The following is a 26,329-nucleotide window of genomic DNA, read 5'->3' as shown; positions in this document are numbered from 1 at the left end:
GAGTAAAAACCAGTGTTACAACTACTACGGGGGTAAATATAGTACAAACAATCGATGCCATATACTATGGCTTACCAACAAGCGCAACACGTGTTGAAAGTTGGGGGGTCCAAGCAGCCAATTAGCAACGTGATCTGCGGCCAGCGAATATCAACGTATATGGTTCAAATGATATTACGTATTTCAGCGTGTTTGATGCGAAGTTGTTGCATAATTGTGCATGTCATTGAAGAATAGATCATGTATACATAAAATATCAGAAATCGCTTTTATTAATTACGATTAAGGCTAGTAGTTAAAGCTACACACAGACTGCTGCTAACGTGTGTGACACATGTTAGCATGATTAAGATGAGAGGAAAATAATTAATGATAAAAATAATAATGCAAAAATGTCTGACAATGTGAAACAGCAGAACAGTAGTTAGAAACAAAATGTGATTCATCTTTGAGGCTTCACACTTTCCAACAAAATCCTTGCAATTGCTTCAATATCGATTTTCAAAAACAAGGTGTTTTTTGGTTTATTGGGGATCCCTTGATGAAGAATATAATAAGTTTTAACTTTGCCGCGTAGCGGTGTGAACGCTGCTCGCGCCGCGACGCGCCGCTCTGTGTGGAGATAGGCTTTTTTTAGTGTCTATAACACAACGCAGCGTAGCTATATAGACACGGTTGGCTTGCGAACGCGTGCGTGAATGTCGTGCTTCGTTTCATGCACGTGAGATTGAATGTTATATGTAGGTCGAATCTAAATGATATTAACAAGGGTTCTATTTAGATATCTGATCTGAATCACAGTTATCACACTGCAACTTGACCACCTGGGGTTTTTTTTATTTTAACTTTCACCGTGAAATATGGATGTTTTACGATAATAAACGCTTATAGGACTATTTTGACCTCCCAGAAATAAAGGTCTTCAGAAGTTGGGAGGTCATATAAAAAGTCGGGGGGGGGGGGACCCCCCCCCCAATGGTTGCGCCCATGCCTACCAGCAACGTACGCGTGCAGCAGATCGTACGCACAGACCTGTGCGTTTTGGTGTTGTATAAAAACAGATGTTTCGAAAACACCTGTTCCGTATGGTTCTTCATTTAGGTTAAGATGTTTACAAACTGCCATGGTTATTATATATAGATTTTTGTTATTATATATAGATAGGTATGTATCCTGAGTTGTATCGCTGTTACATTCACAAACGCTACACTTTTTGCCAGTGTAAAACGTTAGTATTCGGCCTTTTTTCCGATCGAGCTACTGTGCAAATACGTGTGGGACCAATTCAAACAACAAGCCTTAATCGTCGATTAGGATTTAATATTATTGTTGATTTAATGATTACATAATTTCCAATATAGCGTAATAGAGTACGGTACAATTCACACACTCTATACCTGTACCTCTGCAGTCAGGGATCCATGCCACACCTTTGTTTGTCCCCCGGCAAAAACAACTCGTTTGGCTAGGAAGGTTCGTCAATCTTACTACGTCAATCTATCTACCATGTAGAGTAGCTACAATAATGGCACCCAACAGAGTAGGTTACTCTTGTCCTACACTGTTAGGTTACAAATTTCAATATTGTATGTACGCATAGAGATTATAGTTATAGCGACTTATTGCGCTATTATTGAGTAACGCATATATGTCGCTAGAGACAGCTAGAGTGCGTCAACGTTATGCCAGAATATTTTGACGGTGTGTCACTGGAAGAAAGTGGATGGGTGGCAAAGGAAGTGTTCCTATATGCAAATTATTTCATGTAATGTTGTTTATGCCAACGCTGGGAGTATCTTGTAGTACGTGTTTATGCAGAGCCTTCTACCCGTACTCACGAATAACTCACTCTGTCAGAGCTTCATTCCATACATTAATTTTATGCAATTCGTACAAGCTCAGCGAGACTGTAGAAATAGCATACTAGAAAGACTATGTGTAGGAACTGTATATATATTTCTATGGCTAAAGCACACGACCTCGTCACTCAATAGATGACTGAACGCTTGTAGAGGAAGGAGACTGACACTAGCTCGAGCCATTCTCAGTCACATACTCTTGCCGGCCTCCATAAGTTCGACTCTTGGCGTTGGGCGCTCAGTGCATATAGCACGGTAGATTACGATAATACCAGCTCTACCGGAATGCATGTCGATTAGGGCCTCTATATACTCATTCCAAAAGAAGAGGAAGAAACTTCTTTAAAATACGCGTATCCCGAGATGCTGCTTATAACGCCAACACATATAACATCATTTACACCAGTACGGCAGCCTGCTGTACATGGCATATGCACCTCCATAGCGGGTCATGGCCATGCATGTCCATTGACATTTAACATTTTACATAGGACATAGATTGTATTGTGGGATATCATATCTCTGGCCACCAACAGTATGCATAATACCGCATATTGTTAACTGCATTAATTATTAAACGGCATACACCGCCAATTGTTCACTATTTGGTCTCTAGAAAAGGCATTTTTTTGCATTTTTTTCGGCGAAATTCGGCACTAGTGTAATAATTTGCTCTATGCACACAAGTTAGATGCCTCGTGGACGTCTAGAAAGGTCTTGTCGTGTAGTTGTGGACATTCCGTCAAGTGGCGTAGCCATGGTGACCGGTTGGCCATTTTTGTTTGAAATGTGATCCTACTACTACTTTGTAGAAATTCGCATCATATAGCTGTCAAAAGTTTAAAGCTGAGCATAGAGCATGAATCTGTAGTTATTTAACATAAATAAAGTGTATGTTTTCTATGCGACGAAACAGTGGTTCATGCCTGCTGCCTATGGACGTCTGCCACTGTACAACACCATAATTTAATGCCACACGTTTAATGCCATTGACGTCAGAACTGGCAGACGTTTACGAATAGGGGGGGGGGGGGTAGCGATCGCACGTTCACGCCACGCCCACCGACGGCTCCATTATTTGTATTCGCGGCTGCAAGAGGCGGGAGAGGCGATTACTTTTTAGTGAGATTTTTTTAATATGTTATATGATTGTATTAAGTTTTATATAATGCTGTAACCATTTTATGACACATCGGCGACTGAGGGTTAAGTATTGCGGTGGTTATATCCAAGAAAATACCGTGTGTGTGTTGCATTTACGCTCCTCTTGATTCCTACCACCCTTCGGCACCTCAATAGTATACGTCATCGATCGACTCTTTTGACCTTGTTTTGGCGCCGTCTGGCGGGAACCGGTTGCGAACTGCGCCATTTGTACCACGCGTTTACCGTCTTTGTCGCAGATCAGCTCATCGTCTCTTTCCGGTAAGATGTGTTCGTCCTCCTTAAGTGAATTGCCACTTTATGTGAAATAGTATAGCACTAAGTCACCATTGTAACTATATATCAATACAATAACCGACTGATATTTGTTTTAGGCGATCTATTTGTCATTACGACAAGTCGAGTGCCAGTGGCGTCTGGGCCGTGCCGCAGATATGTAGCCTTTGTAGGCCTAATTTGTTCAATCCGGTGACCAATTCAGTCTACATTTACAAACTAAAATATGTATTATTTTTGTACTGACTGTGTCATCTCATGAGTCATAACTTGCTGTGTGTCTGGCGCGTGTGTATATAATATATGACAGAACGTTTGCAGCTCTGTCACTTGACTCTCAGTGACGCACGAAAAATCGTTGTCGTATAGTACCCGAGGTAACTATCTGATACAGTGATAGGGTTAGGGTTAGGTAGTAGGCGTAGGTGACATATATGTACCTCGGGTAGGTACCCTATACGACAATGACCCCTTCAGGCTTCAGCCTCAGTGACTGGCTGCAAGCATACATAACAGCGCCGGTGATGTATTTTGGTGAATCAGCGAGTGTGAGTTCACGCCTGACTCTATTTTGCAGTTGACTATCATGGCTGCTAAGTCGCACCCCCACCAGGTTGACACCGATGTCTATAAGAAGGGTTTCTACGAAGTCCATGAGATTGTTGTCCCTCATTTGGGCCACGTTCCCATTGCAAAGGGAGACTTCAGCAGACTCCCAAGCAAGGTGCAACAATGGGTAGCCAAGAAGGTACGTACCAACGTAAAATTACATGTTGTGTAATGGCAGTCGAAGCAGACTGGCTGCCAGTCTCCTGTGCTATATTTTCGTGCAATGTGGCATGTACCGAAAGGTGGCAAGGTTAACAACTAGTTCTGTGGATTACGTGCCAAGTTGAATCAGAATGGAATTGTTCAAAGTATGTGCTAATGTTTTAAAGTGTTAAGAACTGAGCGATGATCTAAAGTTTTCAAGTTTTCAAGTTGGTAAGCATTTGTTCAAGCTATTTGGTAGCCCTGTTGTATACAAGAACTGTGTCCTTTAACCTATGCGCAGCTAAGCCGAACAATTTTTTTGTGTACATATTAGAAATCAAACATGTGCATGATAAAGGGTTCATGGTACAGACATTGCCTATCCTTCAACACTCCGGAATTCCACCACAACTGCTGCTATATTACTTGTTTTCCGTTTCTCACTCACGTGGCATACGTGCATTGCGTTGTGCCCCGTATCCTGTTTAAAGGTCTGCGAGGAAGTCTATACCAGCTGAACTAGTTATTTCAATTCATACCCAAGGGCATGTGCCCTGATCATATAGGTGTGGCTTGTTGTAGTGTATTTAATGAGACCTATCTGTCGATGGTATAAATGTGCATGCATGTTAAAATTGTTATGATGTTACAGATATTCTGTATCGAGCGCAAATTCGATGTTCGGCATTGCCTGAAAAGCTACCAGTTAAATTGTAGCTTGGCTCTTAAACGAGTTTTGCTGTATGCCTTTGGATTTGGTCTGTCAAGGTCATAATATACAAGCGGCCACTGGCACTCTTGCGGTGCACTGATCTGCAGAAGGTATCATCATACCTATGAAAGTGCTGTCACTAGCTATGAGAGTGCATGTATTGCAGGTTTAGAGTGTCTAACTGCCTGCACTACACTTGTCATGTTGCTGAGTACTGCAAAGAGTTTCATTCCAATAGTATAATTTATAATTCCGATCTTCATTTGTTATGTAAGGGCCAGAAATTTTACTGGGCTAGAGAGAAATATCCGTTATCATACTGGAATCAATTCGCACTAGTTAGCTTCATACATTATTCATATATATAAGGTGAAGAAGATATATATTTAAGGTAATGTTTGAGTAGCCGGCCCTCTAGTTTTTTATGTACGTATAGGGTAAATAAAAAATAACCGATGAATACACTGACATGTCATTTCACATATCAAATAGTATAATTACAGGCATTTGTATTCCTCTTGGATGGGAAAGCTGGTGGCCTTCATCCCAAACGTTACTGCTTATTTTTAGCCTGTTACCAAAAGGCATGTGGTAAATAGTTGGTACATCTGCAGCGAGCGAGGGAGATAGTCATTGAAACTTCAGGCGTGGCTCAGCGTGAATGTCAAAGATTGCCAGCAGTGAATATGGCGTGGGTGCCGTGCTACCCATGCCGTGGATATGGCGTGGGTGCGTGGGGGCCATCTTGTCCACTTAAATTCTAAAGGTCGCATGCTATATTAAAACACTGCCAAACATTAGCCTGAAAATGAGCTCAGAAAAAAGGCTTTACAATCAGCTGCTGCCCCGGATGCATTACCATGTGCCAGTAGAAATAAATCCGTGCAATAGTCGCAGTTTTTAATGCGTGTGTGTAGCACCACGGATATATTTTCAGCCAACGGATTGATTGCTTTACTACGTTTTGCTTTTTAAATGCAGTCACTAGTAACGTGTGTGATGAGCAGTAGGCAATGAAGGGCAAAATGCAGATAATAAATGTACGTGGTGATGTATGTGAGAGTTCGTTCTATTGGTAATGATCATGAGCTATCTAGTAAAGGCTTCAGAGTTCAGACGTTATATAATTGGATGTTGTGTGTAAAACATACACACAAGACACATTGCAGCAACATACTCTTATTAAATTTGCCACTGTCAGTTATCAATACTTCTCATTACATGACTACTTTTAATTTTGGGAAAATAAGGCTGGAAAAAAGTAGGGAAACTCGTAGAAAAATCTATGTAGAAAATTTCGTTTGGCCGCCATGATTGAAATCAATATTTGCCACATGCAAACAACAAGGCTGTGCAGTAGTGGTGCAGGCTGCAGCTAACTGACGTACGTACAGTGTGGGAAGCTTGCCTACGTGGCACTCTGTGACATGGGAGCTGTTTACGACTAGCTGTCAAGAATAACTTTATTAATCCTGCATGTCTGAACCAGCTTTGTTAATGGCGAGCGAAATATAGAAGCAGCCGAGCGCGATCTGCTTCCAAGTGGATTCTATATATTCGTACAGTGTGTGACAGAAGTAGCAATTCTATCCCTGCTCAAAGCTGTGAGACCATGGTTCCTAATATAGTGGGTAACTGATTCAAGGCCGATGACTGCACGAGGGAAGATGTAGCAAGGTGAAGGTGTAGCACCGGGGCATCCCGGGGATGTTGTTTGGTGGGGGAAAAAGAGCTGGAATTATGTAAGGAGCTCGTATTGATCTGTGTAGTACTGTCGTAATGCTGTAGTAATGGCTGCGCCTGCTTGCCACCCACAGGCCAGATGAAGTGGCTTGCGTCAGGATCATCTGTGTACTGGCAAGGCTTGCCACGCAGCTGAGCGCAGATTGTGTATATATATCAGCCAGATTCAATTGCAGTCGTATGCGGATGCAACTGTTATATCGAGGGGTAGACTGACTACGTGGCGTTGGCCGCCGGCCGGCTTGCTTGCGTGTGCATGCCACCGTAGCCATGTTGTACTTTTTTAACAGCCAGCCATTCACCGTTGCAGCATTGCGAAATCGATCAGGTTGCGGTGAGGTGTGGAGAGGGAAGGGGGTAGCAGCTAAGAAGTGACCTAACACGAGCCAGACAAAGCAGGTTCTCATTGAAAACCAGTTTTGCGCAGATGGTACACATCTGTTCAGGCGTGCCGTCTGAGTTGTTTAATATCATATGTAGAGAATCATATCAGCTGAGGTGTAATTTGGCAGAATGCAGACTTGGAGCTGAGGCGTGACCAGGAAATGGTTTAGTTGCTATGTAACTGTGGAACATAGTGAGTCGCGAGTCAGTTTTGTATCTAGATATAATCGGCTGCCACAGGTTCTCTTGTCTCAGACCTTTGGTGGTGTTCCTCAATAGTTTTGTGAAATGAAGGGGTGGGGGGTATGAGTGCATCTGTGTATAATGACATTCATCCGCCATTTAGATTTTATTAACGTGGGCCAGGCCTGAAGGTAGAGGGGTCATTATTATTATAGGTGACAAATTTAGTCTATTGACAACAAATTCTTTTGTGGGGTGGGTAACGATTGATGTATTCAGATCTTCAGCTGTGCACCATCTGCGCATGTATAGGTGATGGAAATGTTGCTGATCAGTTGAGTGGAACTAGATCTCTACTTCCTAGAAGGCAACATCAGGAGGCATTTTGTTGATGAAAGACATGAGCGTAATGCTGGGGTTCCGAATGAAAATAGCAGCGAGTGGAGCAGGAAGTCTAAATAAAACCCTTGCAAAATACTTAGCAACCTATCTAGTTTCTCTCACTCACTCAAAAATCCTGTTGATGGCAAACTTTTTCATGAACAAAAAGCTTATCTGTTACAACTTAGTTGCTTTTAGGGAGAAGCTCCCGGCATCGATCTAACAATAGTAGCTTGATAATTTTAGCATACGACGAAAACTGGTGTGAACGTTACCAGTATCGACGTTCATTCTCATTATTTGTCATGCCCAGAAGCAGTCTGTCATGGGCAGCTAGGTTGACCGACTTAATGGCTAATTAGTTGCTGAGAAATTGATAACAGAAGCAGCTGGAGACATTGTAGCGTGGACGGGATAATGAGGACATTACTTCTGTATCGCTACATAACACATCTTGTCATACATGTTGTAATGTAGTACCATGGTGCAATGTGGGTGAATAAACTGCTTTGCATATCAGAGCCAGGTGAGCACTGCCACTGCTTTATAATTGCTGTTTTTTTGCTAATGTAAACTGTAACAGGTAAATCTTGTTTGTTTGAACTTCCCCCAAGCAACCTTTACACTTGTTTAGACATGCAGTGTATCAAAAAAACACCCTGCCAATTGCACGCCCCGTGTACACGCACTTGCAGCATTTCTAACGATGCGTTATCAGATCATTCCCCTCGTTAGGCGTGTCTTGTTTCACGGCCGGTATTCCGTTTTCTGACAGGTGGATCTCTGCGAGCCGCGTTGCCTGTACATCTGCGATGGCTCGCAGAATGAGGCAGATGAGATCATCGGCAAGCTGATGGAGCGTGGTAGCCTCAAGAGGCTGCACGCCATGGACAACTGGTAAGCGCTCATCCATCACAGGCTCGCCCGCGAAGGCAGAGGGTGTCTGGGGCTGCAGTGTGTGTGCTGTTGTCGTACTGCCTCTAGCAGCTAAAATAATTTTTTAGGACGACACCGAAATCTGATTGCGGAGTTAATGACGGTGACTTTTAATATTAGTGTTGGTAAAATATTACTTTATCTCGGAAAAATATAAAAAAGGTAAAGTAATGCTATGAAAATTGCAAGATATGACTGTGGCGAATCAACGATGCAATGCGTGTGAGTCCTCAGCTTTGTAAAATGTAATGTAATGCCAAGAAAATGATTAAATGACTTAATCACAGAATAATATAAAAATTGTAAAGTAATGCTGTGAAAATACTAAAAAATATTACTTGATCCCAGGAATAATATAAAAATCATAAAGTAATGCTATGAAAATAATAAAAATATTACTTGATCCCAGAATAATATAAAAATTTTAAAGTAAACTAATACTATGAACATAGTAAAATATGACTACGTGGTGAATCAACGACGTAACGCGTGTGCGTGTGTCCTTTGTATGTGACAGCTTCATCGTGCGCACTGATCCTGCTGACGTCGCTCGCGTCGAGAGCAAGACCTTCGTCTGCACGGAGAAGGAGCACGACACGGTTCCGCACCTGTCCGAGGGCCCACACACGAACATCGGGCAGTGGATGAGCCCCGCCAACATGGAAGTGGAGATCAAGAAGCGCTTCCCTGGCTGCATGAAGGGTAGGTACACCTAAAAAAGGGTAATGATGAGGGTAGGCCGAGCAGGGGCTAAATGGAGCTTAAATTTCACTATTTGAATCAGTGTTTGCCACTGAGCAGAAAAAGCTGTAGGCCTGCAGGGCCTATAGCTCCTAAAATTGCAGGCCTGCCAATTTTGGAGCAAATTACAGTAATAAAACAGCATATCATGTTCTTCCTTGTGTTTAATAGTCATTATCAATGTCCATAATCATAATCCCTCTGTTTTTCCTTCCTCTCGTCGGATGACAGTTTATACTTCTTTGCCGGGGGCTCACAATTAAGGAAACGCCACATCGTTGTTATATGTAGCTCCTTGGTAACTACAACTCCCCAGCAGAGAGCCAGACTGGTAGTCTGGTACACATCGGTAGCAACGTAGTAGCGTCTCATAACATTGCGAGTGGAGCCGTCATACGTACACCAGTCTAACCATGTGTCGATCATACAGTCATGTCGAATGGTCGAAATCTGAGACACTTGCTCAGGCCAGACCAACGGTCACTCACCAATGAGAAACGATTTCATGTTACTCGCAGCCAGGGTTCGAATTTTGGCTGAAAAGCTAATGCAGGGTTTTCCAAGCTTTTTCATTATAGCATGGCGGGTGCTGATGTCCTTTACGGTCCTAGTTGTAAATCGCCGAAGGCGGTTTGTGTGCTAGGGGGGTCCGGGGGCTATGATATTTAGCATGGCGGCTATGATATTTAGAGTGGCGGGTGCATTTTAGGATGGCGGGGCTCGACGATAGCCTGGCGGGCCGCCAGGCTATAAGTGCTCTTGGAGAACCCTGTAGTGGACAGCAGGACCACCAACTTCAGAAAGTCTGTGGTCCTGCACAAAAGTTGGTGGTCTGCTTATTTACTAGCAGTGAGTAACAAAATGGTTGAATGTGACGAATTCAATTAACAGCTTTGATTACGTGCGTGTCAGGTGTCACTGGTTGTGCCCTCACTCCCCACGATAACCCCTGCGACATATGAACTTATTGTTATGCGGTCATAAAAACACTGGGCTACGCTACATGCTGCAATCGATTTCTTAGACTGTCACGAGGTTTTGTTCGTGTGGCGAATCATGATTGGAGGATGTTTTGGATACCCGTCTACGTTCGGGAACGAAGCGTATTAGAATGCGCTCCCATTTACAAGTCTGTCTAAACTGCCGTTGCGATAACCGTAGTATTTCAGCGTAATATGAGGGGGAAAAGTGCGGGTCAGGAGGACGGGCAGTTTCGTAGAAGTGGTGGCCGAAGCAAAAACTTTGTGGCCTCGGGCCTCCGTGTCGGCACTAATTTTGAACGCTGCCGGGGAGTCGCAGCTAATTCCGCACTCGACTGGCAACTTGCCCTTTAGTTTACTACACTGTGGTGTGCAGCTTGGAACAGGGTTCCAGGCTATCGCTCTTTCATTTACAATCAGGCTGCGCGAATATGCAGTGGGCGAACGCATTGTTTATGTGTATGTCACGGTTTATCACGGATTAGTTTTCAAATAAATACCCCTGGAAGTTAATATGCAAGCAAGGATTTCTACAGGTAACAGTTTCTCAGTGTTTCGAATTTTCAGGGATCAAATCGCTGCAGGATCAGCGGGCCTGTTTTATCAAGAAGCTGTAGGCCCGGCATCGAAACTGTCGGCGGCAGGCCGACGGGCCGACGTGAATTTCGAACACTGATTTGAATGCAGATTGTTAGGTTATCTTCCCAAGTGGGGTGTATATATTTCAGTTATCAAATCAAAATGGGTACAGATGAGTTTTGGAATCAGCAGAGTCTCTCACTTGATGGGTTAGTTAGGAAGAGTGGGAAACGTGTTGAGAAATAGCAGGAAAGTGGATGCTAAGATGCAAAAACTGATTTAGATCCTAATGACTTCTTTATTTATTCTTTAAAAAAAAACACTGCTGAGAGGAGCATGAAGCAGTGGATATTAAATGAGCAAAGAATCTGGTAAATTTTAAGTGATTCGCTGTTAATGTTTTCAATACCAAGGATATGTGTCAATCGCCCGAAACCGGTCGTTTATATCAAGTTTTTTCCCATTGCTACTTTCCTACTGTGCAAAACTGTACGGATTCTTTCTTTCCCATTTCCAGGACGCTGCATGTACATCATTCCCTTCAGCATGGGTCCCGTCGGATCCAAGTTCTCCAAGATCGGTGTGCAGCTTACCGATTCCAACTACGTCGTGCTGTGCATGCGCATCATGACGCGCGTGTCCCCCAAGATCTGGGACGCCCTCGGTGACGACTACTTCGTGAAGTGTCTCCACTCCGTCGGCGTGCCTCGCCCAGTCACACGTACGTTATCTCCCTTTTTCTACGCGCCTTTACTGGCGGAGAATTGTTAGTGTGCAGACAGGTGAGAAGGTCGCCATTTGATGTACACGTGGACGTTTGTGGGTAGGCATGGCTCCTGTTAACCTGCAGGATCCGTGCAGGTAAAACAGCTCTTAAAGGGATCGTTTACTCTAGGTTCCAGGGTTATTTTCAGTTAATTTAGGTTAAAATTACGCTACATAAAAAGTTTCATGGTTCAATCACCATTATAAATATTATTCAAAAATGTTTTAAAACTAACGACTGCAGTTTGATTACAACGACGGTGGCGCCACTCAAAGCGCACGATCTGATAAGTTGCGCAAAACCACTTTTCAGCCAAGGGCTACAGACGGGGGTGTTTCTTATTTATTAATTTAAAAGCAAAAGGATTGTAATATCTTATAAACGACATATAGTTTCAGTTATATTATGGATAAATTTGTCCTAAAATGAACATCGTTTGGTTAAATAGCATTTAGGTATGAATATAATTGCACCTTTGTGATTAGCCCTCGGTCTGTAACGTGCAAAATAAATTGGCAAATACGCAACCTTTTCAGGGTGGCAGCACGGTCGCGGGTGTCATTGCGCCGTTCAAATTTCGTAGTGTTGATGTGTAATTGATTATAACATTTAAATTAGGTATCTAGTAACAAATATGTTATACAGTAAGTACAGTTGTATGCAGTAAAATCCTAGAGTCTACTATCCCTTTAAACTAATGTAAATAACACTGAACATAAAGGAAAGTAACAAAACTAAAATTAATTGCGATTTATTGATTATGTATTAAGTATTTCAAGTTATAATAAAATATTTAAATAATAAAATATTGTCAATTCCTGCCATTATTTGTTAGTGTTCAAGTGATCCCCATATTTGGATGAGGTGTGTGAGGAAGTGAGAAGCTAGGAGGCGGGCTACATAACGTTTTACATTTGCAGGGCCTGTTGTCAACCACTGGCCATGCAACCCCGAGAATACCATGATTGCTCACTTCCCCGACACGTGGAAGATCGTCTCATACGGCAGCGGTTATGGTGGCAACTCGCTGCTGGGCAAGAAGTGCTTCGCTCTGCGTATTGCCAGCAGAATCGCCAAGGACGAGGGCTGGATGGCCGAGCACATGCTGGTATGTGGCCGTCCATGCTTGTAGCTCTATTCTTGTTGCTGTGACTCGCTATTCATCCGTACCTTGTTCCTAACCTTATTCTAGTTTTTTGATACCCTTCTGCTGACCCAGTGTCATACATGGCAGGTTGCCTATGCAGATTCATACCACATAAGATAAAATAATGCTGTGTAATTAATTACTTTGGTACTTTATGGGGTTTTTGCTCATGCTTTGTGGATGTACTCAAAAACTTGTTTCTTTACTGCACAGTAAATACTTGCTGCCACTGAAAAGGGCAGGCAGAACCTTTTGCTGATTTTACCATGGTTTATTAAGAATTTCCTGATAGCATTTTGCAATTGGTCCAGGCAGAAAAACTGCTGCTTGCTGCCCTAAATTTCAATACCTGGCTTTGCTGTAACACATCTCAGGGTTGGAAATTACCTTCTTTACCAGGCAGTAAATTTACTCACCTGGCAGAATCTTTGGTGCTTTTAATATGATATATTTGGGATTTCTTGGCAACAAGTAGTTGCTACCGACGTTGATAGCAGGCATAAAACTGACGCATGTAGGCAGAAAACCTGCTACTTGCTAATTTCGAAACCTGGCTTTGCTGTAACAGATCTCTGGCGTCACCGACCCCAAGGGAAAGGAGATGTACATCACGGGAGCATTCCCATCTGCCTGCGGCAAGACCAACCTTGCCATGCTGCGCCCCAACCTTCCAGGATGGACCGTACGATGCGTGGGTGAGTAGGGAAATAATTATTCTGCCCGTATGACGCTAAAAAACTACATTCATGTGCCGTGCGTATGATGGGCGCACGATACACCATAACTAGTCGACACATGGCAATAAGCTCGCGGTGGCGACACAACTCTTCGTTGTGTCACAACACTACTTGTTCGCTCGCTCGACGATACTGACCTGTAAGTGTTCACATGAGAGTCCTGGTTAAGTGTATAGTTTTGCTAGGTCGTTTTCCAATTCCCGTGAAAGTATCGCAATTTATTTATCGTATCGCGATACTGATCATATCACGAGCTACCTGTATCGTCCCACCTCTCCCCATACAAACACACATTCACACACCTAAATAAGATCCTACCGTCTACAAATGGTGCGTCGCCGCGTCGTCGCAGGTGACGACATCGGCTGGCTGCGTTTCCTTGATGACGGCAAGCTGTACGGCATCAACCCCGAGTCCGGCTTCTTCGGTGTCGCGCCGGGCACGAGCATGAAGACCAACCCCATGGCCATGCTGACGTGCAAGACAAACACCATCTTCACGAACACTGCCGACAGTGTCGACGGCCGTGTCTACTGGGAGGGACTCGAGGACGAGTTCGAAGAACCGAAGGTACGCCCGCCGCTGTCGGCCCGCGGACGGTAGTTGTTTCAACGTTGAGCATATGCAAAATACTACGCTACCTATAGTGTATCTAGATACCGTATTTCCTCGTGTACAAGTCGCACCCCATATTTTGCCTTGAAAAGTTGGTACACAACTTTTATAATCGAAATTTGCATAGAGATGGACTACAAGGGCGAGGGAGCTTTTTAAATTAGGTTACATGTCTACTATTATTAGTGGAATTGGACAATTAATTTGTCATTTGTACACCAGTGTATATTCACAGTTATGTTAATTGGCTCCACTGAAGTAAACGAGCAGTTCAATACTGAACCATATCATAGCAGTTGGCAAACTTGATACACAGTGATTTCACACTTGATTACAAGTCATTGTCCTCTGAGTAAATAGCAGTTATCCCTGACTGATCAATTAATATTATTAATAATAATTATGAAACCAGTCGGCAAGCTCAAATGACCAGAAGTACCGCTAGTTGACCGGGCTTAGTTTTCATACATTGAAAAGTACGGTAATGTATTAAAGATGGCTGTGCCCATATGCAATATGCGCTCGCGTGGTTCGGCATTACAATAGCGACTGGTTGCGATAACAATGGCATTTCTTGCACAAGATTTATTAGCCTCGTGTACAAGTCGCACCCCTGATTTTTTTTATTGAAGTTGTGTACAGAAAAAGTGCGACTTGTACACGAATAAATACCGTAATAGTGAATCTACGGGTTCTATAGGGTATAGATCTACTTTATTACCCCTAGGCACTTACACTATGAACTAGAAAGTCGGAGAAAATACGGACTAAACACAGAAATGTTCCAAAACGCACGGACAGCTACGGAAAATTACCCAGCTAATGACTGTCTGTAGCAAAATATACGGACTCCTACGAAATAACGATGAACTCCTAGAAATGTATACGGACTGCCAATTACCTCTGCCTGATATCGGCGAGTCCGTGATTATTACGTAGAAACTTCGAACATTTGCTAGCCAGCGTGGCGCCCGCAGACCAGCAGCGAGCTTTTGATGCAGCAGAATGATAACAGGTGCTGATCATGATAGCTCGGGCTATTTACCATCGCTTGCTGCATTAACAGGCAGCGTGGCGGTACTCGGGCGCGGGCGCATGGCTTCTGGAACCAATTGTCTACTACATGGTTCGCACAGTCCTTGAAAAGTCCTTGAATTTGAGGGGAGTCCTTGAAAAGTACTTGAATTTCATGAAAATGTCTTTGAATTTTTAGAAAGAATCCTTGCCTGTAATAAAAAGAAATTTTGTACCATCAATAATGTGCAAACCTCAATAAAAATTGTTAAATGAGCTTAAAAATCTATAGACACAATAGACAGTTAAATGATGATCATAAATGACAGTAAGTCATTAAAATCAGTCAGTAAATCAAGGTATGTTGTAGAAGTGACAGTGTTTAGAAGGGTTTATTAATGTGATCTAGGTAAGTTTTAGAGGTGACAGTGATTAAGAATGGGGTTATTATTAAATTAATCCAGGTATGTTGTATGAATTCCGATAAAATGCCCTTGAATTTCCGATAAAATGTCCTTGAATTTCCAATAAAATTTCCTTGCAAAGTCCTTGGAAAATGTTTCAGTCCTGTATGAACCATGTACTAGTGGAGCGAGGCAACGACTCCCGCGCTGGCTGGTATGGCTGGTATAAACTGGTGCGGCGCTATAAGCATTGTACGTGTGGCTGGCGTGTTGACACAATGGTAATCGCGTGTCTGTGTAATTGTGTCGTATTGAGAATTGTCTATACAAAACGCGCGTGCCGTGTTGCTCTTCTTGCATCAATTGATGCCTGAATTTGATCGTATTACAAGTTCTTTTAAGGGAATTAAAAATAAACCTAATATTTTTTATAGTGCCTATATATTTTTTATAATGCGCCCGCGCACGAGTATTTGGAAAATCACGGAGCCTGCACACGCTGAGTTTCTGGCCTCGCGTGGCCACAAATATCAAACACGATAGATATCGGTCTCACAGCCACGCAAGGCCAAAAATTGTGCAGAATCTGCGCGCACACGCTGAGCTATCTGATGAGCTATCACTTGAGGCCGTTGGCTCAGCAGATAGTTCACCGTGTGCGGCGGGCTTTACATACCTAAGGTAGATTAAGTGGCTTATTATCTGGTGCAATTGAGCTAAAAAGTAGCAAGTAGCTACAGACAGTGGATGTTGTATTTGTATGGCATTCTGATCCTGTTGTGAGCGAGTGTCACCCGTCGTGCTCGTGTGAATTCCAGGACGTTCAGATGACCGACTGGCTGGGCAAGCCCTGGAAGATGGGAATGAAGTCCAACGCTGCCCACCCCAACTCTCGCTTCTGCACCCCAGCTGGCCAGTGCCCCATGATCCACCCACTGTGGGAGGACCCCAACGGTGTACCAATCTCCGCTATCATCTTCGGTGGCCGCAGACCGAAGGGTAAATTTAGCAATATGGTTTGGCAGACAGTGGGAAAATGTCCCGTGGCTAGTGATGCTCTTTTACCGTCTGAACTCGCCATCCCGCGGCCCACAAATGTACTATTTATTCACGCACTGCTGCAAGTCAGAACTAATTGAGAGAAACCATGGTAACGATCGATCTTTGACAGTGGATTTCAGTGTGTTTAATGCGTAGTTTTACCAATTTGGATTAGTTGCGGTGCTCACAATATAGCGATTGGCGCTATTCTACCAGTAAGTAGAAATATATCACGCGAATTTCGTCCTGGGCCGTTCTCATCTCTGTATATATAGAATATGATCGAAAAGTAAAACAAGGGGGCGGGTAAGGGGGATTGCTAGGCCAATTTCAAATCACCTGCAATACGTGTTTTTTGGCTGCATTGGAGTCGTCGTTGTCCTGTCGCAGGTGTGCCGCTTGTGTTCGAAACCTTCGACTGGAACCACGGTGTGTTCGTCGGTGCCTGCGTGAAGTCTGAGACAACGGCCGCTGCCGAATTCAAGGGTGTGTATCAGTACCTGCGCTAGTGGTCAAAAGGGCCATACTTATTAGTGTAGTAACTACCATTTCGTGGTCATAGCCCTGAGCAGGGAACATGCATTTCTCTTAGAAAGCTGTAAGTTCTTGTAAGCTGGCTGTTGTTATACTCGAGGTGTGTGTTTAAATGCTAGGCCCAAAGCTAGTTACACTATTATTAAAGTCATGTCTTGACTGTATATCTGAAAATGAGTGATTTTCATTTCGGTCGTGTTTATAATGTTGATGTTTTGTGCAGGCAAGAACATTATGCACGATCCAATGGCCATGAGACCATTCATGGGCTACAACTGGGGAGATTACCTCAAGCACTGGCTTCAATTTGGCAAGAACCCGAAGAACAAGGTACACAATGCTCATACTCACTAGTCTATTCTTTCTCTTTGCTGAGGTTCGGTAGAACCTTCTAGTGTAATTATTTAGAATCAAGTTTGGCACTGCAGTGCACAACACTGCACATACGTTATTAATTAAATTAATTATGTGGATTTTTCATCTCGCACTGGATTGTGGCATCTGTATAGAGAGCGGCTCCTAGTGAATAAGTGCTTAGGATTTGGCTCTATCTGCATTTGTCTTCACACAGCTGCCAAAAATCTTCCACGTGAACTGGTTCCGTACTGACGACAACGGCAAGTTCTTGTGGCCTGGATTCGGAGACAACATCCGTGTCATTGATTGGATTCTCCGTCGCTGCAGAGGAGAGGAGGACATCGGTATTAAGACTCCCATTGGAATCGTGCCGAAGGAAGGTGCGTAGAGATGGGAGGAAGTGGGAAGTGAATGTTGTAAGAGAAGGTGCAGGCAGAACTTGTTCAAATTGCACCCGATGGGCGTGTGATAGACCAGACGTTGTTTCTTCTTGTGTTCAGAAATCTGAAGTATTCGTACAACCCTCGTTTAACATTCCTCGTGTGCATGATTAATGATGAAAGAAAACGATATTGGTGCTCTCTACTATGGTAGTTAGCTGGTGTATGTTTGTGGTTTAAAGGAAAATCTGTACATTTGCTACAGTTTCACGAAAGCCTGTTTGCGTAAGTAGTTTTACGTTAATGACACCCGACTTTGCAGGCACGATCAACCTGGAAGGACTACCACAGCTTGACTGGAAGGCGATGTTTGAGATCCCCAAAGACTACTGGCTGGAAGACATGGTGGAGACACACAACTTCTTCCAGGCCCAGCTGGGCACTGATCTCCCAGAAGAGGTCAGGCAAGAGATGGAAAAGCAGGAGGCCCGCCTCAAGACCATGTAAACGCATGCACCCTAACAAGGCGCCCCCTGTAGGTGCTCTTCACACCAGCAGCTGCGTTAGCATTTCTAGTAACACGTAGTGAAAGCGTTCCACGTAGTGATGATTGTTCCACTTAGGGTCACCCTATCGACGTGTATTGTATCGTTTGTCATCTGTTAGGCGTGACTTGATGTTAGGAATACATACCACCATTGCATTCTTTCATTGGCTATCTATTCTTGAAGATGGTATTACAAAATGCTCAACTGAAATACTTGTAGACATCTTGTGTGTATAACGTTTCCATGTGCATCGTTTCAAGAAGATAGAAACATTAGTAGGTGTGTGGTTAGGTATGTTAAGAAGTGGGCAGCGGTTAAAGGCGACAGCGTATTCCATAGTCGTTTCAGTTCACTAGCAGATTTCAGTGGCAGGATGCATAGATCTGGTGATCAAGAAAACCCGGTACATATGAAAATCCCAGTTTTAAGAATCTTTATGCAAGGAGATACACATGCCATTTAAGAAAGATGCTGTTGATCTCTTAATCTGTGTTAATGTAGCTGCACGTTGGTGTTATGACTTACTGTGTTAGTGTATGATTATTGAACAAAGTTCTTCAAAAACTGTTACTGTTGTTATGGGCACATTTTTAATCACAGAATCTTCTAATTAACAATCACTAATATTACGATTCTAAGTTGACTGGATTGTAGTATAACTAGTCTGAAAGCAGCTATAAAAATGAAAGTCCTTGTAAACCAAATCAAATGGAGTTATAGAATTAGGTGACAACTATGAATGTAAGGAATTGCACACGAGTAAATCAATAAATTCCATGGAAGTTGTAGCTATAACAGGTCTTATTTCTTATTATAGATGAACAACTCTGTTTTCAGTGATACACAGCAGCTGTAAAATTTCATAGCACTTCTAAAGTTCTACTTTTACAATTTTTGATATACTCATCTCTACATGTATTCAGTATTGACTTACAGTTTTGAAAAATTGAAACAAAGTATATATTTACGAGCACACATTGTTGAACAATATAATTTGTAATCTTTTCGAAACGATGGCGAGCTCGCGCGCACAGCCGCCGACCCGCCCCAACAATGCTTTGATTACGCCCGACAAACTTTCCGCCAATGACCGTTGCTTTGAGTGCACACAAGTTGCCGACGCACCACTCGCATGCACGTGGTGGATGCCAGACGAACGTACACCAGGGTATAGTCATGGGGAGCAGAAATGCAATGGACGATTATTTATCGTCTCTGCAATTATTTCGCAAAACGACAGCCAAAGATGGTTCCTGTCTCTTTCGAGCTGTTTCCGAACAGGTGCGTAGATAATTTGTGGTCATTAGAAAAAAGCAAAATGAGTATTTCGTGCAGACTATGAGCAGCAAAAAGAAATCTACACCATTCCGTTGCACGTGGCCATTTCAGCAACCGAAAGCCTGTAAAAATCAACTGTTCAACTGTAATAATAATCAGCGTTTAACGGAACACAGGAAATTTTCTATACAAAACGTAACATATCCTGCATGTGTCATTGCAGTTGTTTGATACACAGACGTGCCATGCTAGTGTTAGACTTGCCTGCATCTCTTATATGGAGAGACACCGAGAGAAATTCGAACCTGTAAGTACATGTCTTATCGTATGCCGCTTGTATTCGCTAATTAACGACGTGTTTGTAAATCGGACGTATGAGTTCAACAAGTTTATGAGTTGCGGTGCGTATGTGTGCAGACTTTCTATAGCGGAAATACAGGGCCCAATACTGATACCGTGATATAGAACATGCCATGGAAGTTAGAACATGATATAGAACAGAGCCATGCAGCCTTTCAATACACTCAATGAAGGTGTTTAGTAGGGAGGTCTTGATAAAAATTGTTCGACATTCTACTCCCCTTGTATTTTTTTATCTAACAAACTGACACCAATATCAACTTCAGTTCATCGAGGGCCCATTTGAGTGGCATATAACAGCACTGAAGAACCCAAAGGTAAACACATGAAATTTTTTCACTCGTATTGTACATTATATGCGAAATTGTATTCAGGTCATGTTACAACTCTGTTTACGCATAAAAGAAACATTTAATAAAAGTTTACACAAAGTACCATTAATGGTTTCACCTCAGTATGTGCAGTTGCAAGCCCTTTTAGCTCTTTAATCCACTTATATACTTTGGATGGTAGGCTAGCTGTGTCTGCATGTGTTGCGATTTTATACCTAGTTACTTTTCGTTATAGACCTGGGCCGGGCAAGTGGAGCTAAAAGCACTTTCGTGCTTGTACAAGTATGTAAAACCAGTGTAATATACAAAACTATCAGTAACTTACTGTAGTCTTGTTAAACAGCTTCTAGGTATAGCTTATATACTGCATGACTGACCCGGCCACACGAAGCCATTTTTCAGTTTGCCTTTCATTACAGACGAGATTTCCTAGTATACAAGGAAATTGGCCAACCACCTATCAATGCCACAGGAAATGGATTTGAAAATAAGGTGTGGACGTTTTTAATTTTACAGGTGACACATTTTCACCAATATTTAAGGTGAATGTATATATGCATATATGGTACCACATATCTTTGAGGAACTTGTGTGGGTCATATATCTACATATTTCTTAATGGGATTTTGAGTGATTAACCTCTAGTCATATAATACATGTTGATCCTTGTTGATGTGTTACAGATTTTTCTCTGCCACAGTGGAAATCATTATGATAGTGTGTGCCCAAAATCCAATATTGAAAGTGCTGCATTTTGTCAAGGTAGTTCGTTCTTTACTCATATATTGCTAGGGGATAGGTTATAAAGGAGTAGTCAAGGGGATCTTGTAAATTACTTGCAGACATACAAGGTCTAGCCAAGTGCATAACAGGTTTCAGGTACTGTCAATTTATGCAAGTTCTTGCCTTGAAAACCAAGGTATAAGGCGAGAAATATGCTGACTGAGTTGAAGGTCAGCTGGTTAGCATGCCACCTGGTGTGAAGCCAGATTGGTAATAACTGAATTCCCAAGCTAAAGCTGTTTTGACCTGTTGACCAGTGTGTGCCTGACACCCCAACATATAATCTTGCGTGTAGTTGGCTGTGCTCTTAGACAGAATCTCTTATGTTTCCTGTTAACCTCTTGTGTCATGCAACTTGAGTGTAGTTTACACATTGCTCTAAAATTCTTCAGGTAAATTTATGAATTCAATTATTTACAGAGCAATTCTAGTTGCTTTGACATGCAGTAATTGCATTTATCTACATAATATAAGTAGTGATAGCTAGTACAGAGGTATTACAATATGTTAGATATTCTATAGTGAAAAGCTTGTTGTATGAAATGTTTTCATTCTACTTATGTAGCCAGAGAAAATTTGTTGTATATATTTACCATTAGAGAGCAAGTATCTCCCTTATGTCTACTCTGTATTTTAGTTTGTAGGTAAATTCATAAAGAAAAATTAAGGATTGATGTCAACTGATTAGTTAGTTAACAAAGGTTTTGGCTATCTTACCTTTGCAGCAATAGTGTACGAAATTCTGTACAAAGGTGTGTTTGAGCTCGGGCCAGAAGTTGGCATTGCCGTGGACATGGTGCGAAACAAGGGCACGAGTGCACGGTGCAGGCGGGAGAGCACAGCCAGCGTGGACAGCACATGTGACAGGACAGACAGGTAACATTTACGACGTGGCTATACGTTCCTCCTTTATAGACCGCTCTTCTAATTTCGATTTCCAGACTCCAGTTGTGGCCACAAGTGTTGTAACAGCTAGACAACTGAGATAAATTTAGCATTTGTATCATGGTGCTTTGTATGAAGCCCATGCGTACAATTTCTACACCAATATTTTATGTATATAGAATACATGTACATAGAATACATCGAGAGCTAATAATACCTAGAGTGTACAACGGAAAAACGGGAAAATAGTGCTATTTCACGACACGATTATTTTACGAGCCTAGAATAATACTGCCTGCGAGTCTAGAATAATTTTATGGTATTGCATTAAACAGAATTCTTTGCTCTTTAAAACAAGACCAACCTCTTGTCAATACGATACTTCTAGGCTGAGATATTGGCTCGTAAACTTCCCCTCCCACAGGATTCACGGCGCCTCGAATCCACATCAGTCAGCATCCTTCTCGTCGCTAAGGTTGCTTCGGGAGAGTTCGGTTTTTCCGCGATAACTTTATGAATGAACGGGTTTTCGGTTATCATAGGTGACTTTCGGGGCATCGCCTATGCCCTTATCTCCCATTATCTTTCTTAGCACGGCTAATGCCCGTCATGATGGAGCCGGCAATGTTTTCTAAATTAAGTCTCTACAACGCAACTCAGTTACTATATGGTGTAGTAAGAGTACCAAATTTGGGCATGTGACATCAATTATCAGCGCTCCAAGTGGTGACGAAAACCAATAGCCAAAATGCTTAGGGGCGAGTAGGATGCTGACTGATGTGGATTCGAAGCGCCGTGAGGCCTGTGGGAGGGGAAGTTTACGAGCCAATATCTCAGCCTAGAAGTATCGTATTAACAAGCGGTTGGTCTTGTTTTAGAGAGCAAAGAATTCTGCTTAATGCAATACCATAAAATTATTCTAGAAATAGCAAAGTAGAATAATCATGTCGTGAAATAGCACTATTTTCCCGTTTTTCCGTTGTACACTCTAGGTATTATTAGCTCTTGAATACATACATATAGATTGTTAAGCTGGATCTAATTTGTGAAAAATACTTCATTGTAATGAGAATGCGATTGTGATAGTACAAGTGTTGTGTATATATGTGTAAAAGTTATATATTGTCTTGAACGCATTACAGCCCATCACCTGAGCCACCCAGCAACACCGATTCCAGTGAGCTTGAGTCGTCTACTGAAGTTAAGGACCGGGGTGCCATGGCACGAAAGGTACAGTTATTGCAGAAATGGTCAGTATACCTACAGTTAAAAGGACTGTGTATGCGTTCAGACTCTAGACTCATTGCAGTGTATTGTGGATAAATGAGGAGCTCAGTATCCCGACATGCACTTCGGTAGGAGGACTCACGGCCCTGATACGTGCACACCGAGTGAACGGTTTAGAATCTGAATATAGTGTAGGTGGTACAACAGACGAAGGGGGAGATGTGTAATCAACAGCGGGTGTTGCTGCTAGCCCGTACGTTGTACGTGCGTTGTGGAGAGCGGCGGTGTCGATTGATGAGCGGGACCCGCCCCCCCCCTTTTTTTCATGACTAGCGCGAAGTGATGTCGCGTGCGTGCGGAGCAAGCTGGGTTTACACTGACGATTTGATGCAGTCAAGTTGGCGTTTTTCTTCTTTCTACCAACCTCTGTATGTTCAAAGCTTTTACTTTATCGACCGCGAGGCGGCAAACGTTTCAACATATGACCCGTAGCGTACGCGCGGGGCGACGTGGATACGCATTTTTGCACGTATCACATGCCGGCAGCGTGGCGCCTAAAGCAAAAACGTGCTCTAGGGTGAAGGGACCCTGATTGCTGTTCTCTGATTGGCCACTTGGCAAAAAAACGTCCAACTCGCCTGCTCCGAGTCGGATATGACTGCTAGGGGTGACGGGCGCCTGGGAGGGGTTCACTCTATGTTCCCCCGTCCCTATTTTCCCTTGTCCCTATATTCTTATTTTACTTTACTATGGCTATGTATCGCCACATCACAACAGAACATAATATGCTATATCTGCCAAATACTCATAGGTCAACGTGCGCACGTAGCCATTGGTAGGCATAGACAACAAAATCGCTCTCTCTCTCTCTCTCTCTCTCTCTCTCTCTCTCTCTCTTCTCTCTCTTCTCTCTCTCTCTCTCTCTCTCTCTCATCTCTTCTCTCTCTCTCTCTCTCTCTCTCTCTCTCTCTCTCTCTCTCTCTCTCTCTCTCTCTCTCTCTCTCTCTCTCTCTCTCTCTCTCTCTCTCTCTCTCTCTCTCTCTCTCTCTCTCTCTCTCTCTCTCTCCCTCACTCTTTCCCTCACTCTTTCGCACTCTCTCTCTTTCTCTCGTGTTATCTCTCTCCCTTGCTGTCTCTCTCTTTATCTCACTTTCTCTCTATCACTTCCTCGCTGTCTCTTGACGCCGCGTACGCCACCAGCCGAATCGCAGCCAAATTTCCCCCACCACCACGTTCGCGATCAGCCCATACCTATGAGAACACCTGGCAACGGCTATGTACGGACAGCAGTAGCACGGTTTTTAACTTTTTATAGCTCATACTCGTTCACGCTACAGCGCGCACATGCTAAATATAACCGGCAGCCTGTCGTCATACTTTGAAGTGGGTGTCACTTTCTTCCGGGCGTAGATGGACAAGATGGCGTCGGTGGCGTAGATCATACTAGATGCTTCAAAGTCCAAATCTTCCACAGAAAGATTCCACAGTCATACTTCCGTGCTAGACATGGCCTTCTTTCCCTAACCCAAACCCAAACCCAAACCCTAACCCTAACCCTAACCCTAATTCTAACACAAGTGCAGCCACATCACGTGACCGTCCATCTACGCCCGGGGGAAAGTGTTTCCCCTTTGAAGTTATGACAGTGGCCGTATAGGCTTTTGTGGCGGCACGTGTTAAATCAGTAGCCGTTCAACTATATCTAGCTTCTTTAATTGTTTCCTCACAAATCCTGACTTTAACAGTATTCCTACTATGTTTTGTCAGGAAGCTGAGATGCGAAAGGCAGCCATGCTGCATGGACCTCCTCTCCCTTACAAGGTCGCAAAGTCACTTGACCCGGACCACTACAGGAATGTAGAGTTTGATGTTTGGCTAGAATCTGTTCGAGGTAAGATGCACAATACCTGTCACATCAAATAACAACGCACGATTCACGATAACGTTACTTAAATGTTTTCAGTTTTAAGGTGTTTAGTGTGTTTGGATGTTTCCTTACAGAGCAGGAGAGACAATTTGAGTTGCAGATGATGACGAGTGAGTATCTACCTGGGGACAAAGTCTTGGTAAGCACGAAATTGTTTTTTTTTGCAGCTTGTTTGAAGTTAATTGCTGTGGAAGTTATTGTGCTTACTTATTATGACATTATTTAATGGCAAATACTAGTACTGCAAAGTTGGCAGATAACAAGGTAATTACTTCATACCATGAACATGTATATACAAGTAGACATGTGTTCGTCTTCATACTGTATACTCGCTATGTCAATTCTTTATGAGAATTATAATTATTATTAAGAGATTTTAGGGTTATTATAGTTTACCATTTTATTATCATTATTTAAAGATTAGTTTTGGTGAGCTTTATAGCTTTAATTTAATTACTTAGTATATTATTTACAGGTGCACATGGATGGGAAGACATATCATGCTCACGTGCAGGAGATGTCTCAGGACAAGGGTCCCGTGTCTGTTTTCATCGAAGAGACTGGACGCAAGTACGTACTGTGGTCAATATACCAGCCGAAGGATTGTATCAGTATGCTGTGGTTCACATACTAATATGATCTTCATGGGAGGTCATTTGATATTTTTTACTATATATATTATGTTGATTTCTTGCAAAAAATATGTAGTGCCAATGTGACAGCATTGCACGCTTGTACGATAGTCATCCATTAATGAGTCATGGAGACAAAGAGATATTATTTTTAGCTCATCTGACATAGTCAGATGCAGCTTGTAGAATCGCATGATCGTCCGTCCGTCCGTCCGTCCGTCCGTCAACAGTTGGGCACAAATCTTAACCGCTCGACGTACGGTCACGATATTCGGCACATCGTCTAAAATCTGCCCTGTGCCCATTGACCTTTGACCTGTGACCTCCAATTTCGGCACAGTGATGGCTTTTCCTACCATGATGCTATACACCAACTATCACGAGCCTAGGTCGAGCCGTTTAGATTTGTGCCGCAATTCTGCATTTCCTCCCTATACCTTAAGTTAAGGAGTGAATGTTCCCCCTTCTTTTACACCTCTTGACCTTTGACCTTTGACCCCCAGCTTCGACATTCCAACTCGTTTTGCCGATCCCCCCCCCCTTTTCTGAGGACATGGTCTGACGGAGCGATTGAAAAACTTTTTAGTTTCTAGCGGTGACCTAGCATTTTTATGGCATTATTGAAAGGACCATGAAATCTACTTTCTGCTGACACGCGAAGAGTAAGTGTC

The 26,329-nt window shown here is 42.9% G+C and overlaps 2 protein-coding genes across 4 annotated transcripts in view; both read left to right on the top strand.

The window, feature by feature from the left end:
* The first annotated feature begins 3,179 nt into the window (after positions 1-3,179).
* LOC106805693 (phosphoenolpyruvate carboxykinase [GTP]-like) lies at positions 3,180-19,029 on the top strand. The gene is made up of 13 exons (XM_014807392.1): positions 3,180-3,284; positions 3,877-4,047; positions 8,231-8,352; positions 8,909-9,093; positions 11,209-11,412; positions 12,378-12,565; positions 13,173-13,299; positions 13,694-13,911; positions 16,193-16,373; positions 16,806-16,901; positions 17,173-17,279; positions 17,521-17,686; positions 18,009-19,029. The coding sequence occupies exons 2-13, from the start codon at positions 3,886-3,888 to the stop codon at positions 18,191-18,193; spliced, it is 1,941 nt and encodes a 646-aa protein (XP_014662878.1). The 5' UTR covers positions 3,180-3,284; positions 3,877-3,885; the 3' UTR covers positions 18,194-19,029.
* A 369-nt stretch (positions 19,030-19,398) lies between these two features.
* LOC106805690 (protein ovarian tumor locus-like) overlaps positions 19,399-26,329 on the top strand; it is an 18,618-nt gene continuing 11,687 nt past the window's right edge. For 2 of the 3 annotated variants that reach the window (XM_014807387.1, XM_014807385.1), the window contains exons 1-11: positions 19,399-19,515; positions 19,736-19,819; positions 20,139-20,189; positions 20,440-20,486; positions 20,624-20,696; positions 20,888-20,966; positions 21,713-21,863; positions 23,015-23,102; positions 24,867-24,990; positions 25,101-25,165; positions 25,502-25,596. In XM_014807387.1, coding sequence (XP_014662873.1) covers positions 19,411-19,515; positions 19,736-19,819; positions 20,139-20,189; positions 20,440-20,486; positions 20,624-20,696; positions 20,888-20,966; positions 21,713-21,863; positions 23,015-23,102; positions 24,867-24,990; positions 25,101-25,165; positions 25,502-25,596 — 962 coding nt within the window. In that variant the 5' untranslated portion in view covers positions 19,399-19,410. Of the gene's footprint in view, positions 19,516-19,735; positions 19,820-20,138; positions 20,190-20,439; positions 20,487-20,623; positions 20,697-20,887; positions 20,967-21,248; positions 21,380-21,712; positions 21,864-23,014; positions 23,103-24,866; positions 24,991-25,100; positions 25,166-25,501; positions 25,597-26,329 lie in introns of those variants that run through there. The other variant, XM_014807388.1, reaches the window with a different exon arrangement.

This window comes from Priapulus caudatus, unplaced genomic scaffold (genome assembly GCF_000485595.1).
Source record: "Priapulus caudatus unplaced genomic scaffold, Priapulus_caudatus-5.0.1 Scaffold124, whole genome shotgun sequence".
Classification (NCBI taxonomy): domain Eukaryota; kingdom Metazoa; phylum Priapulida; class Priapulimorpha; order Priapulimorphida; family Priapulidae; genus Priapulus; species Priapulus caudatus.
This window is presented reverse-complemented; position numbering and strand designations above follow the sequence as displayed.

Excerpts from the sequence above, each read along its gene's own strand:
- LOC106805693 (XM_014807392.1), top strand. The coding sequence starts at position 3,886 with ATGGCTGCTAAGTCGCACCCCCACCAGGTTGACACCGATGTCTATAAG. Across the intron at positions 12,566-13,172 it reads GGATGGCCGAGCACATGCTG|ATCTCTGGCGTCACCGACCC; the intron begins GTATGTGGCCGT and ends TTGCTGTAACAG. Across the intron at positions 17,687-18,008 it reads TGGAATCGTGCCGAAGGAAG|GCACGATCAACCTGGAAGGA; the intron begins GTGCGTAGAGAT and ends CCGACTTTGCAG.